General features: G+C 47.7%; 2 protein-coding genes across 4 annotated transcripts in view; one reads left to right on the top strand and one right to left on the bottom strand.

The window, feature by feature from the left end:
* Positions 1-5189, top strand: part of DGKA (diacylglycerol kinase alpha) — a 17331-nt gene extending 12142 nt beyond the window's left edge. For both annotated transcript variants that reach the window (XM_017519396.2, XM_017519398.2), the window contains 7 exons: positions 2703-2863; positions 3139-3203; positions 3444-3534; positions 3900-4098; positions 4206-4326; positions 4514-4574; positions 4854-5189. In XM_017519396.2, the coding sequence (XP_017374885.1) occupies positions 2703-2863; positions 3139-3203; positions 3444-3534; positions 3900-4098; positions 4206-4326; positions 4514-4574; positions 4854-4937 (782 nt within the window). In that variant the 3' untranslated portion in view covers positions 4938-5189. The remainder of the gene's footprint in view (positions 1-2702; positions 2864-3138; positions 3204-3443; positions 3535-3899; positions 4099-4205; positions 4327-4513; positions 4575-4853) is intronic.
* A 90-nt stretch (positions 5190-5279) lies between these two features.
* On the bottom strand, positions 5280-16920 carry PMEL (premelanosome protein). 2 transcript variants are annotated; one of them, XM_017519400.2, is made up of 11 exons: positions 16773-16920; positions 12790-12900; positions 12496-12642; positions 9712-9846; positions 9127-9288; positions 8153-8875; positions 7152-7268; positions 6825-6909; positions 6346-6551; positions 6156-6264; positions 5280-5539 (listed from the first exon to the last, which is right to left on the bottom strand). In XM_017519400.2, exons 1-11 carry the CDS (start codon positions 16846-16848, stop codon positions 5398-5400), a joined length of 2013 nt encoding a protein of 670 aa, XP_017374889.1. In that variant the 5' UTR covers positions 16849-16920; the 3' UTR covers positions 5280-5397. The 2 variants fall into 2 exon arrangements, with proteins under 2 accessions (XP_017374889.1, XP_017374890.1); XM_017519401.2 differs by having other exon boundaries at positions 6156-6243; positions 16773-16892.
* Between the last annotated feature and the right edge of the window lie 56 nt (positions 16921-16976).

Here is a 16976-nt window from a genome sequence, read left to right as displayed (position 1 = left end):
TGCAATCTCGGCTCACTGCAACCTCTGTCTCCTGGATTCAAGTGATTCTCCTGCCTTCGCCTCTTGAGTAGCTGGGATTACAGGTACCTGCCACCATGCCCAGCTAATTTTTGTATTTTTAGTAGTGACAGGGTTTCACCATGTTCACCAGGCTAGTCTCAAACTCCTGACCTTAGGTGATCTGCCCACCTTGTCCTCCCAAAGTGCTGGGGTTATAGGTGTGAGCCACTGCTCCCAGCAAAAAATATGTTATGATAAAATTTGATAAAATTTTGATAAAAGTTGCCAAAATGCTTTCCAAAAATGAGTTATCAAGTTATGCTACAGCTAACAGCAAATGAAAATGCCAGTTATTCATAAACTCATTAACACTTAATTTTTCCAATCTCTTTATACTTTGCCAGCCTGACAGACAACAAAAGTTAGCTAATTGTTTAAATTATGGTTCTTGAAATTTTTAGTAATACTGAGCACCTTTCCTATGCATATTGGCCATTTGTATTTTTCCTTCTATGGTAATCTTGTTTGTATTACTTGCCCATTTTTCCTTTTTCGTTTTTTGTTTCTTTCTTTGTTTTGAGATAGAGTCTTGCTCTGTTGCCCATGCTGGAGTACAGTGGTGAGATAACAGCTCACAGCAGCCTCAAACTCCCAGGCTCATGCAATCTTCCATCTCAGAGTAGCTGGGACTACTGTCACATGCCACCACACATGGCTAAGTTTTTTTTGTTTTTGAGACGGAGTTTCACTCTTGTTCGCCAGGCTGGGGTGCAGTGGCGCGATTTTGGCTCACTGCAACCTATGCCTCCTGGGTTCAAGCAATTCTCCTGCCTCAGCCTCCCGAGTAGCTGGGATTACAGGTGTCTGCCACCACACCCAGCTAATTTTTGTATTTTTAGTAGAGATGGGGTTTCACCATGTTGACCAGGCTGGTCTCAAACTCCTGACCTTGTGATCTGCCCACTCACTGCAACCGAGCATTTTCAGCCTCCCAAAGTGCTGGGATTACACGGAGCACTGTGAGCCACCATGCCTGGCCTATACTTGGCTAATTTTTACATTTTTTGTAGAGATTAGGTTTTGCCATGTTTTCCAGGCTGGTCTCGAACGCCTGACCTCAAGTGATCACCCGCCTCAGCCTCCCAAAGTGCTGGTATTACAGGAGTGAGCCACTGCACCTGGCCTTGTTTGTTTGTTTTTTGAGATTGGGTCTCACTACGCTGGCCAGTCTAGTCTTGAACTCCTGGGTTCGAGCAATCCTCCTGCCATGTAGCTGGTATTGTAGGCACTACCATGTCAGTCTAGTTTTAAATTTTAATATAATTATACTTATCTATCTTTTTTCTTTTGGGCTTCTAGTTTTGTATCCATTCAAAGATTATAAAAACATGTACTAATGTTTTCTTCTAGTACAAATTCTGGCCAGGCACAGTGGCTCACACCTGTAATCCCAGCACTTTGGGAGGCCAAGGCGGGCAGATCGCCAATCTCTACAAAAAAATACAAAAGTTAGCTGGGTGTGGCGATGTGGGCCTGTGGTCCCAGCTACTCAAGAGAGTAAGGTGGGAGGATCCCTTGAGCCAAGGAGGTCAAGGCTGCAGGGACCATGGTCACAACACTGCGCTCCAGCCCGGGCAACAGACTGAGATTCTGTCTCAAAACAAAACAAAACAAATTCTGCTTCTTTTTTTTTACATTTAAATTATTTGATCCATTTGAATTCATTTTAGTATAAGGAGTGACTTCTACATTTAGCACTATTTGTTTTTCTAATTTTGGATTCAGGGGATATATGTGCAGGTTTGTTACATGGGTATGTTGTGTGATACTGAGGTTTGGGTTATGGATGATTGCGTCATGCAGGTAGTGAGCATAGAACCCAGTAGGTATTTTTTCATGCTGCTCCTCCCTTCCCCCAGCACCATTTATTGAATAATCTTTCTTTTCCCCATTTATTTGAAATGATATCATAGACTAAATTTCCACATATACTTGAGTCTATTTGGGCACCCTATTCTTTTTTTTTTTTTTTTTTTTTGACAGAGTCTCGCTCTGTCGCCAGGCTGGAGTGCAGTGGCGTGATCTCAGCTCACTGCAGCCTCTGCCTCCTGGGTTCAAGTGATTCTTCTGCCTCAGCCTCCCAAGTAACGGGGACTACAGGTGCGCACCAGCACACCCAGCTAATTTTTGTATTTTTAGTAGAGATAGGGTTTCACCGTGTCAGCCAGGATGGTCTGGATCTCTTGACCTTGTGATCCACCCTGCTGGGCCACACTCTGTTCTTTACTATTGAGCCTTTTATTCCATTCACTCTGCCAGTATAACACTGTTTAGACATGATTGCTTTATACTGTGGTCTGTCTGAATGGGGAGTGAAAGCATCAGGTGTTGAGGGTGAGAGAGGATTACCCCATTTGTTACCCATCTTTTTATCATTCTCCTGGCTATTCTTTCCAACCTTTCAGATGACTTTTGGCACCATCTTTGAATGTGCACACACATTGGAAACATTCACCCTCCACACAGTGTGGAGGAAAGGTCCATGGGAGCTGTGACCATGCACCCTGCCCTGTCACTGGAAAGGGCTGAGAGGCTCTGCAGAAACAGGGCAGAAGGTCCCCGGGAATCTGTGGAGCTGGGAGCTGAGAAGAGGCCTTTCTGGGACCCAGAGCTCAGTGCTAACCTGTCTTCTCCATTCCTAGGGTATGAAGGACAGAATCTGGCAAAGATCCTCAAGGATTTAGAGATGAGTAAGGTGGTACATATGGATCGATGGTCCGTGGAGGTGATACCCCAACAAACTGAAGAAAAGAGTGACCCGGTCCCCTTTCAAATCATCAACAACTACTTCTCCATTGGTGTGGTCAGTGGAATGGGGCCTGGGGAGAAGGGAGAAAGTAGAGGCCAAGCAGGCAGTGGCTGGAGGAGAGCAGAAAGGGAAGGGGTAGGTTAAATGACCGGTGACACAGGGAAATCCAGAGTGCAGTACAGTGGTGTGAGTTGCAAGAGAAGATCTTGGGACATGCCAGCAGGGAACAGCATGGGGACTTGGGAGAGAGGAGAGATGGGGAGGGCGAGAGCGAGCTCTGGACTGAGAGGGAAGGCAGGTCCCTGATCTTCATGTCCTGAACTCTCCAGGATGCCTCTATTGCTCATCGATTCCACATCATGCGAGAGAAATATCCTGAGAAGTTCAACAGCAGGTGAGGGAAAGGAGAGGGGGGTGTGGGCATACACAGTGTCAGGAGCCAGGTTGTGACCAAGTTTGACTCAGATTGCTTAGAAGGGCAGTGACACCACTAGGATATCCCCCAACCGAAGCTACCCTTATTCCCCATGGGACTGAAGTTAGGAGGTTGATGCCCTTCCCTGTCACTTACCACCCCTGCCAGCACTGTGTAACCTGTCCCTCCCTACTGGGCCTTGTGTTGGGGCTGGCACAGAATGAAGAACAAGCTATGGTACTTCGAATTTGCCACATCTGAATCCATCTTCTCAACATGCAAAAAGTTGGAGGAATCTTTGACAGTTGAGGTTTGTGTAGTAAGACTCAACCCTACATCCTCTTCACTTTTTTTTTTTAAAGTTTTTGAACTTTTAATTTCAGGTATGTCTCAGTACATTTTTATTTTATTTCATGCTTAGTAGCGTGAAACCTTTTCACTTCTTAATAGCCAAGTTTGTCCCTCCATGGCACCCTTGGGAACTTCCCATTTTCTTTCACCTATACTTCTCCAAATCCTCAAGATACACTAGTCCCTATTTCCATCCCTTGGACACCTCCAAATCCTGACCTCCCCAGTTTGTCATCTGATGGAGGAAGTGGTCACATCTATGATTGTGCCATGAGGTAAGGATCTGTGCCCTCCCCAACTGGGACTGTGCCTCCCTCCCCTTAGATCTGTGGGAAACCGCTGGATCTTAGCAACCTGTCCCTAGAAGGCATCGCAGTGCTGAACATCCCTAGCATGCATGGTGGCTCCAACCTCTGGGGTGATACCAAGAGACCCCATGGGGATATCTGTGGGATCAACCAGGCCTTAGGTGTTACAGCTAAAGTCATCACTGACCCTGATATCCTGAAAACCTGTGTACCAGGTGAGAGGAGCAGCCTTGGGAGCTGAGTGGGCAGGACCAAGGGAAGGTGTGACTCCCTTTGGGGACACCATGTTTATGTAAAACTTATCTCCCTACTTCATCCCCAGACCTAAGTGACAAGCGACTGGAAGTAGTGGGGCTGGAGGGCGCGATTGAGATGGGCCAGATCTATACCAAGCTCAAAAATGCTGGACGTCGGCTAGCCAAATGCTCTGAGATCACCTTCCAGTAAGGAAGACTCCACCAGGGTCCCTGAGGGAAGATGTGGGGCCTGGACAGCAGAAGGGTCATGGGAATGGTGGGGAGGGGCTTTACTAGATCTCCCGCAGTGACAAAAGGTCTCTAAGCCAACCTGAGAAGCAGTTTTGGTATTCGATTGGTAAGGAAATCACCAATGTTCCTTGGCCTCCCATAGCACCACAAAAACCCTTCCCATGCAAATTGACGGAGAACCATGGATGCAGACGCCCTGTACAGTGAGTATTGCCTACGCCAGCCAAAAGCTGAACCCCTCCCATGGGCTCCGTGGATCCTAAATCCCCATTGCACAGCTTCTTTACACCCTTCTGATGCCTCAACTTCCCCTGCACATCATTCATCCTAAACTCTGATTTCTCAACCCCTGGCTTCCCTGTCGTGGCCTCTCTGGGAACCTAGCAACTCACCCCAAACACCACAGATTTCCCTCCAAATCTCTGAAGCTGCAGCCCTAAGCCACCAGGTCCTGCCTCTGAATGTGCTCCCTTCCCTTCCAGATCAAGATCACCCACAAGAACCAGATGCCCATGCTCATGGGCCCACCCCCCCGCTCCACCAATTTCTTTGGCTTCTTGAGTTAAGGGGGACACCCTTGGCCTCCAAACCAGCCTTGAACCCACCTCCCTGTCCCTGGACTGGACTCCCGAAGCTCTGTACATTGCTGCCACACACTCCTGCCAGCTCGGAGTGTTCCTTCACCCTCACAGTATTTATTATCCTGCACCACCTCACTGTTCCTCATGCGCACACATGTACACACACCCCAAAACACATACATTGAAAGTGCCTCATCTGAATAAAATGACTTGTGTTTTCCCATTGGAATCTGCTAAGTAAGTGATACACTTCCTTCTTTTATACCTTCACTCCTTAAATGACATAGATTCTCCCAAGAGGCAAGAAAAAAAAAAAAAAAACCAGCATCAGGTTCTGAGTATTTATTTCAGGTGATAGTAGTCTCCCAGGGAAGATGGGGGGGCGGTGCAGAAATATAGGTGTTTCTGTCAGCCCCAGGAAAATCATGGCATCATCCAGGAGTACTCAGACCTGCTGCCCACTGAGGAGTGGGCTGTTCTCACCAATGGGACAAGTGCGGAAGATGCGGGGTAGACGCAGCCAGTGAGTGCTGCTATGTGACAGCTGGGGAACGGAGAAGGCTGACCCTTGCTTCATAAGTCTGCGCCTGATATTGGGAGAAGGGGTAAACCTGTTAGCAATGGACAAAGGTAGCCTGTCTGTGCTTCTCCAAAGAAGGAAACACACCCATATCCCAGTCTGATTAGCCTTGATCCTAGCTCCTTCCCCTTCTCCTCACCTCCAGTGTTTACCCTCTCTTATTTCTGTAGTAACCTCTGTCCATTCCTCCCTCACCCCATAAGCTTTCCTGGCTGAGGACTATGCTACCCCAGGTCTAGGGGATCTGCCCATCTTGCTGGTAGAAAACTCAGTTCACCCAAACTGCCCCCATTCTCAATATTATTAACAACAGTCATTAATATCAATTATTACACTCTTGCTTCAGAGTCAGGTGTTTTACTCACATTGTTTCTAATCTTTATAACAGCTCCACAGGGCAAGTATTAGTTCACCTACTTTTCAGAGGCTTAGACAGGTTAAGCTACTTCCCCCAGGTCCCACAAGCAAGACAGCAGCCCAAATCTCTCTAACTTACACGCCTGGGCTCTTTCCTGGACACCATGCTTCCTCAAAGGGAGAGGTGGTTCCTTCTCCCATTGAGGAAGAATGACTGGTGATAACAAGGTATAAGGGGATCTGAAACTGTGTGGTGAGGTCCTTACCTATATATTAGAGATGCAAGGACCACAGCCATTAACACCAGCAAGATGCCCACGAACAGGGGAGCCTGCCCAAGGCCTGCTTCTTGACCTGTGAGCAGAATCCCAGGCACTGCTTCAGTCAGTGTCTGCTCCTTGCCAGCTGGCCTCTACCCACTCCCTTCCTCATCTTAGCTCTTGTCCAAGGACCTACCAGGCATGACAAGCTGGGTGCTGACCACTGCCAGGCTGTTGGCATCAGCCAGAGACACATTGAGGCAGTATGTCCCAGAGCCACCATTCAGTATCTGATGCAGAACCAGCTGGCAGGCTGGACTGGGTGGCACAGGCTGGCACAGCCGCTGGGCAGGGGGATGGCACCCTGGTGATGAGATCTCCATGCAGGCTTCCTTGGGCAGCCTGAAAGAGGTGTCAGGATATATAAGGGGATCTGGGAAGGGACAATGAATGCCAGAGAGCAGAGAAAGAAACACTCAACCCGGCCAGGTATGGTGGCTCACACCTGTAATCCCAGCTCTTTGGGATGCCGAGGCGGGTGGATTACCTGAGGTCAGGAGTTCAAAACCAGTCTGACCAACATGATGAAACCCCATCTCAAATTAAAAGAAAAGAAAAGAAAAGAAAAGAAACAGTCAACCCAAGAATTATCAGTGCAACTAGTGGGACACTCACCCGCCTTGGCAGGATACAGTCAGCTCAAATGCATCCCCGTCACTGGATGGCACAGCCTGCAGGATCTCAGCATTTTCAATACCCTCTGTAGAGTTGTTGCAAGAGTATCAAGTTAGGATTCCTCTACCAGCCCTCCTCAAAAGCCCATAGACAGGAAAGCCCCAGGGCTGCTCCACCAATCCCATCCCTGTGCCTTCAAATGAGGATTCTGGCATTTGGGTATTCTTCCTATCTAGGTGAGTAATTCTTCCCAAGGTATGCTTCCACTGACCAGCCCTAGGCAGCACACAGCTGCCTCTATCAGCCCCCAGAGTAGGCAAGACTCACGGACAATGTCCAGGGTGACGGAAAAGGAACCATATCGATACAGAACACAATCCAAGGGGACTTGTCTCTTCACCAGCCTTAATGTGGCTGTACCATCCAGCAGGGGGCTGAGGGAACCTGGAAGGAGAGGATCGAGGAGGCAAGATCAAGAGACAGATGATTCATCTGGAGGCAGAGGCCAACCAGGCATTTTGTCAGGTTGAACCAGAGTTACTGCATTCTGGAGTCACTGGCTTAGAATCAGATAAGATCAGAATCTCATTCTACAGATAAGGAAATTGAGGCCCAGAAGAAGAAAATGACTCCTCCAGAGTCACACAGTTAGGTGGTGTTGGAGTTTTTAAAAATCCTCAAATGTTTATTATGCTCCACACTATGCCAAGTACTAGGCTAGGCATTCAACGTATGTTAACTCATTTAAGCATCACTATTTCATTCCTCCCTTTTGGCTTTGGGATGGAAATCCAGGGGTAGGAAATGGAAGGATCGGGATCTCAGAATCTGGGAAGGATTTCTGTGCATTTATGCTTGAACAGAAAATGAGCTATAAATATTATGTAAATGATCACAGTCTGTTCCCTGGCCTCACCAACCATTCTCAGTAGTAGAGAATCAATAAGCTCGTCCCTCATGGCCTAGGGGAAGACCTTGGTTTCCTGAACTCCAGATCTATTCCGTGTCATTAAAAGATACTAGAGGGCTTCAGGCCGGGTGTGGTGGCTCACACCTGTAATCGCAGCACTTTGGGAGGCCAAGGTGGGTGGATCATTTGAGGTCATGAGTTTGAGACCAGTCTGGCCAACATGGCAAAACCCCATCTCTACTTAAAAAAAATAAATAAAAAAGAGATACTGGAGGGCTTTATAGCCAGGCCAGTGAGAGCTCTGAGGGGACCATAATGCTAAGCAAAGGATTGGGTAACATCTGAGTCCTGGGTGAGACTTTCAGAGTACAGTAGGGTACCCCACATCCATGAACTTCATTCGCACTGGTCCTCTTACCTGTAATAGCTTCTGTAGGCATGATTGAGCTGGCATCTGGACCCTCAGGCTCAGGGGTAGGTAGCTCTCCAGCTGTGGTCTCTGCCAACTCTGTAGTTGTTACCTGTGCAGCTGTGGTTCCAGAAGGCTCTGCAATTGACTCCTCTGCAGGTGTCATACCTGTAGCCTCTGGAGTTGATATCTCTGCCAGTGTGGTACCCATGACCTCTGAAACTGGCACCGTCTTAGGTGTTGTACCTGTGCTTTCTGCAGTTGGCATCTGTACAGGTGCAGTGCTTATGACCTGATTGGTTGGCACCTGCACAGCTGTGGTTCCAGAGGGCTCTGCAGTTGGCACCTGACCAGGTGTAGTACCTATGACTTCTGTAGTAGGCACTTGGCCAGCTGTGGTATTAGGGGCTTCTGGAGTTGGCCTGTACCCATCTGTGGTGCCTGGAACTGGGGAGGAGCCACAGGAGGTGAGAGGAATGGCAGCCTGCAGGACCACCTGGGCAGTGACTGGGCCAGGCTCCAGGTAAGTGTGGGTGACCACAAGTGCCCGAGAGATCAGGGTTCCACTACCGTCTCCAAAGTCCCAAGTGTAGGAGAGGTCAGCTTCAGCCAGATAGCCACTGGGGTCATGGAGCTGGAGGGCAAATGTCAGAGGGTGATTTCTCAAGAAGTGCTTGTTCCCTCCATCCAAGGCCCGCAGCTGGGACACGCTCACGGAGAAAGGCACCTGGTCTGGGATTGAAGCCAGAAAAGGTGAGAACCAGGCCTGAGCCACAGCTTCTCCTTTCACAGCCATACCCTCCAACCCCAAGCTGACTGGCTGGCCCTTCACTGGTGCTAAGCCTCATACTTCTCTGCCTAGGTCTTCCTAGCCCTGCCCCTTTAAGTTTGCACACCATTTCACCTTTCCCCTTTCCAGTTCATTCAAGCCTCCCTGCCTTCTCTTGCCCTACAACTGGCCTTGCCCCTTCCTAAACCCTTACCAGTAATGGTGAAGGCCAGGCTGGAATGAGCAAGAGGTACATAGCTCCGGGATCCCCGGCGATGGTAGACAGTCACTTCCATGGTGTGTGTGCCCAGCATTGCCCTGCCTGTCCCAATGCTCAGCCCGGACACTGGGCCCCCTAGAACTTGCCAGTATTGGCCTGAAGTTTTTGGAATGAAAAGCAAGGAGGAGAACATTATTAGTCAAAGGGAACTGAGGGACAGGCTTAGAAACAGGGCACTGGAGATGGGAGGTCAGGAGGTATGATTATTTCTGAGGGTGTTTAGAAGGTGGTGATATGGGGGAATGGGGAAGGGGTCCTAATGGGGCATTGCATGGGGTAGGACCACAATTGAGGAAGAGGATTCCTCTACTAGGCCTCTGGCACATTTCATAATGCCAGAGAGAATTATGGTAGAGTTGAAGGGGGCTAGGTGCTATGGAAGAGAAAGGATCCCAGAGGAAAGTGAAGATTAGAGAAAATCACAGAAGTTAAGTGGGAAGGGGCAGCCAAAAGAAAGGTGATCAGGTAGAAAGAAGTGAACACAAGTGTAGATGACAGGCCAAGAAGGGAGTCCCTCACCCCAGGTCTTCCAGACATAAACAAAGCTGCTCTTCTGAGACCAAGCGCCAGATGGGCAAGGTCCACCATCAGGGAAGATGCAGGCATTGTCAGGCTCCTGGGGATACACTGGCTGTCCTCCCCACACCTGGCTCCCTGAAAGGTAAATACAGAGTCACTCTTAAATCCTGGCATTCTTTTTTATATACCAAAACCCCTTAAGTTGCTTCCAGGGTATCAGAGAGGGACTCTGAGAGTATTCCATAGCTAGAAAATACATTCTTCATGGTATAACCATTTGGGGTAGTAGTTGCAGAGTGAGGGTATGGAGACTCCTTTTTTTTTTTGAAGACAGGGTGTTACTCTGATGCCCAGACTGGAGTGCAGTGGCATGATCACAGCTCACTGCAGTGTCAACCTCCCAGGGTCAAGCAGTCCTCCCACTTCAGCCTCCCAAGTAGCTGGGACTAAAGGTGTGTGCCACCATACTCAGATAATTTTATTTTTTGTAGAGACAGGGTCTTGATATGTTGCCAGGGCTGGTCTCAAACTCCTAGGCTGAAGCAATCCTCCCACCTCAGCCTCCCAAAGTGCTGGGTTTACAGGCATGAGCCACCATGCCTGGCCAGAAGCTATAATTTAATTGGCCAGGTGTGGTGGCTCATGGCTGTAAATCCAGCACTTTGGGAAGGTGAGGTGGGAGGATTGCTTGAGGCTAGGAATGAAAGACCAGCCTGATCAACATAGTAAGACCTTGTGTCTACACAACACATTTTTAAAAAATTAGCCAGGTGAGGCGGTATGCACCTGAAGTTCCAGCTACTCCAGGGGCTGAGGAAGGAGAATCACTTCAGCTCAGGTTGAAGTAGCAATTAGCTATGATCATGCCACTGTACTCTAGCCTGGGAGACAGAAAAAGACCCTGACTCTAAAAAAAATAAATAAATAAAATAAGAAAGAAAGAAAAGAAAAGAAAAGTGTATATATGTATATGTATATACACACACACATATCTATATATACACATATTAAAGTATTTAGAGTGATTTGCTCTAGCTAGTGGAATAAAAATAACAGCACTAGGGGACGGGGCGCAGTGGCTCACTCCTGTAATCCCAGCACTTTGGGAGGCTGAGGGGGGAAGATCACAAGGTCAGGAGATCAAGACCATCCTGGCCAACATGGTGAAACCCTGTTTCTACTAAAAATACAAAAATTAGTTGGGTGTGGCAGTAGGTGCCTGTAATCCCAGCTATTTGGAAGGCTGAGGCAGAATCCCTTGAACCAGGGAGTAGGAAGCTGCAGTGAGCCGCGACCACGCCACTGCACTGCAGCCTGGGTGACAGAGGGAGACTCCGTCTCAAACTAAATAAATAACAGCACTAGATAACATTTATTTAGCCTTTACTGTAGGCTAGAGCAGACACTATGTTAAGTACTTTATACATATTATCACATTCTAATCCTTACAACAATCTTTTTTGCTTTGGAAATGGAAACACAAGAGGTAGGCGGATCACTTGAGCTCAGGAGTTCAAGAGCAGCCTGGGTAACATGGTGAAACCCTGTCTCTACTAAAAATACAAAAGAATTAGCTGGGCATGGTAGCACACACCTGTACTCCTGAGGTTGAGGCGGGAGGATTGCTTGAACTGGGGAGGCAGAGGTTGCAGTAAGCGACATCCTGCCACTGCATTCCAGCCTGGACAACAGAGCCAGAGCCTGACTCTGTCTCAAAAAAAAGGAAATGGAGGCCGGGTGCAGTGGCTCATGCCTGTAATCCCAGCACTTTGGGAGGCCAAAGTGGCTGGATCACGAGGTCAGGAAATTGAGACCATCCTGGCTAACATGGTGAAACCCTGTCTCTGCTAAAATAGAAAAAATTAGCCGGGCGTGGTGGCAGGCACCTGTAGTCCCAGCTACTCCGGAGGCTGAGGCAGGGAAATCGCTTGGACCCAGGAGGTGGAGTTTGCAGTGAGCCAAGATCACACCACTACACTCCAGCCTGGCAACAGAGCAAGACTCTGTCTCAAAAAAAAAAAAAAGAAAGAAAGAAAAAAATGGAAAAACAAAATAAGTAACTTGCCCAAGGTCACATATCAATGACAAGTTTAAATATAGGTCTTTTCAACTTCTAGGTCCCCTGAATTCTGCTGTCCTTTACTTTAGAAACTGTAATTTTATTTTCTGTTTGCTTTTTGAGACAGGGTCTTACTCTGTCACCCTGGCTGGAGTGCAGTGGCGTGATCATGCAGCCTCAGCCTCCCAGGCTCATGATCCTCCTACGTCAGACTCCTGAGTAGCAGGGACTACAGCTGTAATTTTCTTTTTCTGTGTTTTCTTTCTTTTCTTTCCTTTTCTTTTTGTTTTTTGAAACGGAGTCTTGCTTTGTTGCCAGGCTGGAGTGCAGTGGCTCGATCTCAGCTCACCACAACCTCTACCTCCTGGGTTCAAGCAATTCTCCTGCCTCAGCTTCCTGAGTAGCTGGGATTACAGGCACGCACAACCATGCCCAGCTAATGTTTTGTATTTTTAGTAGAGACGGGGTTTCACCATGTTGGGCAGGATGGGCTTGAACTCCTGACCTCAGGTGATCCACGGGCCTCAGCCTCCCAAAGTGTTGAGATTATAGGCATGAGCCACCACACCTGGCCTTTTATCTGTGTTTTCTAACTATAATGAGTATATATTACACATATAACTTGTTTTAAAAAGTAGAGGAGGAAGGGGCATTCCCTGGGCTCGTTGAGCATACCAGGGAAACTGAGCCCTAGAAATAAGGACCTAGAATAGAGAAGCACTCACCATTGATGATAGTATTGTTGACCCAGATAACCTGCCCATCTGGCAGTACCTTTTGGCTTCCAGGGAAGTTCAAGGCAATAGAGAAGGAGGCATTTGCACCAATCAGTGTAGGCCCATCATTACTGACCTTGAGGGACACTTTACCACCTGGGAAAGAAAGCTACATTAGCTAGGACTCCTGGGCTTTCCCTCCCTCTATACATTTCCCCTCCTTATCTTCCCAAACTACACTCAATGCAGGTCATCTTGCTTTTTATCCCACCATGCCCTCCCCAGGAACTTCCAAGTTCCTACCTCTCCAGCAGTCAAGTCTCTGGGCTTCTGTCCACTCTGGATACAGCTGCCTATTCCAGGCTTTGGTTCTGAGTTGCCTAGAGACAGCAAGCCAGTCCTGGTTTCTAGGTCCTAAAAGGAATGTGCCATGAGGACTCTAAGATCCTTTCAGTTCCTTCTCAGGGATAACACTCTATTCATGTCACCCCATTCATTCTCACATTCAAAGTGCATTTTAAAAACTCATTTATTTGGCCAGGCACAGTGGCTCACACCTGTAATCCCAGCACTTTTGGAGGCTGAGGCAGGTGGATCACCTGAGGTCAGGAGTTCGAGCCTATCCTGCCCAACACGGCAAAACCCTGTCTCTACTAAAAATGCAAAACATTAGCCAGGCATAGTGACATGCGCCTGTAGTCCCAGATACTCAGAAGGCTGAGGCAGGAGAATCACTTGAACTCAGGAGGCAGAGGTTGTATTGAGCAGGCATCACGTCACTGTACTCCAGCCTGGCAACAGAGGGAGACTCCAACTCAAAAACAAAAACAAAAAACACAAAAAAGCCCTCATTTATTAATTTATTATTATTATTATAGAGATGGAGTCTCATTCTGCCACCTAGGCTGGAATACAGTGGCATGACCTTGGCTCACTGCAGCCTCTGCTTCCCAGGCTCAAGCAATTCTTGTGCCTCAGCTTTCCAAGTAGCTGGGACTACAGGTGCCCACCACCATACCCAATTAATTTTTGTATTTTTTGTAGAGACAGAGTTTTGCCATATTGGCCAGGCTAGTTTCGAACTCCTGAACTCAAGTGATCCATCCGCCTCAGCCTCCCAAAGTGCTGGGATTATAGGCACGAGCCACGGCGCCTGGCCTGTTTTGTTTTAAATTGAGACATAATTCATATACCATAAAATTTACTTATGAACATGATTAAGTTTGCATTTTAGGAAGATCACAATGGCAAGCAGTGAAAAGGATGGATTAGAGGCAGGCAGAGATTGGGGATGGGGACAGGGAAGACAAAAATTATTGTAACTGACCAAGAGAGGTCTGAGAAAAAAAGGATATGCTAGACCTCTGTCTGCCCCACCCAGGTCCAACAACTATCAATACCCTGCCACATTTGCTTTCTTTATCCTTACTAGTTGTTTTTGTTTTGGCTAAAGTATTTAAAAGCAAATCTCAAACATCTTGTCATTTTAATCCTACAAATTTAGTATGTATCTATAACAAATATGAGTATTTTCTTGCATAAGCACAATGTCATTTCATGCTAGACAAAATTATCAAACCCAGTCCATATAAACTTTCATGAATATCTAGAAAAATGTCTTATGATTTTTTAAAATCAGGATGCAAAATATAAGTTCAATCTTTTAAGAGCCTTAGGTGGGTGGATGTGAACAGACTCTTTCCAGAACACATTAAGGAATACAGTAAAAGAAGAAGAAACTGCAGCACAGTGAGGGAAGTTAGATCAAGGAGAACTTCCTAGAAATCTGTGAGACTAAGCATCTAGGGAGAGAGGAGGAGATGGGATATGATGTGTATGTTTCAGCACAGCAGAAACTATCCTCACTCCATATTTCTTTTCTTTTTTTTGGATACAGGGCTTTGCTCTCTTACCCAGGCTGGAGTGCAGTGGCGCATTCATCACTCACTGTGGCCTCAAACTCCTAGGCTGAAGCCATCTTCCTGAGTAATCTCCCAAGTAGCTAGGACCACAGGTGTTCACCCCCAGGCCTAGCAAATTTTTTTACTTTTTGTAGAGACAGGGTCTCACTGTGTTGCTTAGGCTGGTCTTGAACTCCTAGACTCAAGCAATACTATGGCCACAGCTTCCCAAAGTGCTGGGATTACAGGCGTGAGCCACCACACCTGGCCTCCTCATCTCCTTTCTTTTCTTTTCTTTTGTTTTTCTTGAGACAGAGTGTAGGGCTGTTGGCCCCACAGGGTTGTGGGGTGTCCCTTATGCTGTGCTGAGGTGCAGGATCCGAGAAGTAAAGAGACAGGACACTAAAGAACTAGTGAAGAGCATCTGGACTCGGTTGGCCATGCCACCTATAAGCGGAGACAGGCAAGGCCCCGGAATGCCCAGAAGCATCCGTATTTATTAGGTACAAGCAGGGGGCAGGGTCGTAGGTGAGGTTATTATCTATAGGCTTAGTAATAGGGCATATATAATCATGTGAGTCACAAGCAAGGGGGCCACCCCATTAAGTCACCTGGGCAGAGAGATGGGTCGTGCACAGTAGGGGATGGTGCCATGTGCAGTAGTAGAGGGTCGTGTACAGAAAAGGGGTTCACCCCTATTAGGTCACTGAGGCAAGGAGGTGGGCTGTGTGCACAACACTTCTTATCTGGGGGCTAGAGACTTCAAATAATTTCTAATAGAAGGATACTGTAAGCCAATGCAGTGGGAGCTGACAGACTTGTGCTCTTTTCTTAAGATATTTATGGGAGGATGATTTGAGCTAGCACAGAAGTGAAAAAAGACTGACAGGGTGTACAGCTGCCATGACTGGTCACACCAGAGGGGTTCTTTTCCCTTGATTATTTCCAGGATCTTAGGCCTAAGGCCTACTTTTCACAGGAACTGGATGCAAGGTACCACAGCTCCTTTATCAGGAGGAGAGGCTCTTGCTCCAAGCCTGCCATACAGCATATGCCCTTTCAGGCAGGGATGCCACCGCCTGGGTCTTTGGTTCTTGTCCTGGTCTGGCTGTTTTCCCATGTACTGCTTCTGCTTTGTGACTGCTCTAGGCATTCCTCCTACTACAAACTACTATATGGTTATATAAAAGAATTATATAAATCAGCACTAAATGTGTCAGTACAGCTCCAACTATGACACCTACATCATTATATAGAAAGATTATATGGAACTAAGTATAATTGTATATATAAGCTAAATATAGCAAGCAGTAAGTTATACTTCAGGCACTAATTGTGCCTGGGGTCTGCACAGTTCTCCTTCCTCGGTAACCATGGTGGGTGTTACCCACACAGTCTTGCTCTGTTGCCCAGGCTGGAATGCAGTGGCACAATCTTGGCTCCCTGCAATCTCCGCCTCCCAGGTTCAAGGTCCAAACGACCTTCTGCCTCAGCCTCCCGAGTAGCTGGGATTACAGGCGTGCACCACCATGCTAGCTAATTTTTGTATTTTTAGTAGAGATGGAATTTCACCATATTGGCCAGGCTGGTCTTGAACTCCTGACCTCAAGTGATCCACCCACCTCAGCCTCCCAAAGTGCTAGGATTACAGGTGTGAGCCACTGCCCCAGGACTCATCTCCTTTCTAATGTGCGCTGTAACCCTAGCTGACTCTGCTGGAGGAGGATCTGGATCATCTCATTGAGCATCCCACCACTAAAGCAGAAGTCATAAGATACCCCATTCTTTCTTCACTTCCAACTCTCTCTCCTCAGGGCAGCACGAGACATTCCAGACCCTCTCACCACTCCCACCCCCGCCCCTTGCTCCTGTCACGAGGCCCAATCCCCCAGAGCCTTTTCATGTGATGCTCAGCTGAGACCCCTTTGCCTGTCTCTCTCCCAGCCCCAGAACAAAAGTTCTGGGCTGTGCTCACCCGAACCCATCCCAAGGGGGAGAAGACTGTATCTCCTTAGTTTTCTTACCCAATACCACATTTTCTGACTCCCCACTTTAAATCCCCCACCCCAAGAGACATTTCCTAAAAGAGTCTCCCACACATTTCATCCCTTTGGAGCCCCTGCTCCAGCTCACTGCCAAGGAAGCCTCAGAATCAGCGCCACAGAGACCTTTTATCCTTCGCCCCTCCAAGCATATGAGATTATTTTCAGGCTCAATCCCAAATCTCCATGTAGGGAGGGAGCCCAGGTGCCCAGAGCCTCACAAATCAAATAAGTGGGAAAAGCCTGAAATATTGCTGGTATCTCCCATTAGGAGGAGAGAAACCAGAGCAGAGGAATTCATCCCCAAGTTCACACCTGCTCATGTCCACATATCCACACATACCTTTTGTAGCCCCCACAGCCAGCAAAGCACCTATCACAGCCAAATGGAGAAGGCACCTTTTCAGCAACAGATGCATCGTGTTCTTCCATCCAGCAACCAAAGACACTGAGGGGCTGGGATAGGCCCCTATATAAGAAAAGGGTGCTCATTTGCATAGCCCTTCCTCTTCTCCCTCAGAGAAGGCCTGGGTGGGGGTGGGGGGAG

Source organism: Cebus imitator, unplaced genomic scaffold (assembly GCF_001604975.1).
Source record: "Cebus imitator isolate Cc_AM_T3 unplaced genomic scaffold, Cebus_imitator-1.0 Scaffold741, whole genome shotgun sequence".
NCBI classification, from domain to species: domain Eukaryota; kingdom Metazoa; phylum Chordata; class Mammalia; order Primates; family Cebidae; genus Cebus; species Cebus imitator.
The sequence above is the reverse complement of the archived record's forward strand: the minus strand, read 5'-3'. Positions and strand labels throughout refer to the sequence as shown.

Bases quoted from the DNA above. Each gene is read 5' to 3' on its own strand.
- PMEL (XM_017519400.2), bottom strand. From the start codon at position 16,848: ATGCATCTGTTGCTGAAAAGGTGCCTTCTCCATTTGGCTGTGATAGGT. The intron at 7,269-8,152 runs GTAAGAGGACCA...CTCTCCTTCCAG, and splicing joins GCCTACAGAAGCTATTACAG to GTTCCCTCAGCCCCCTGCTG. The intron at 6,265-6,345 runs GTAGGTCCTTGG...TGACTGAAGCAG, and splicing joins CACCCAGCTTGTCATGCCTG to TGCCTGGGATTCTGCTCACA.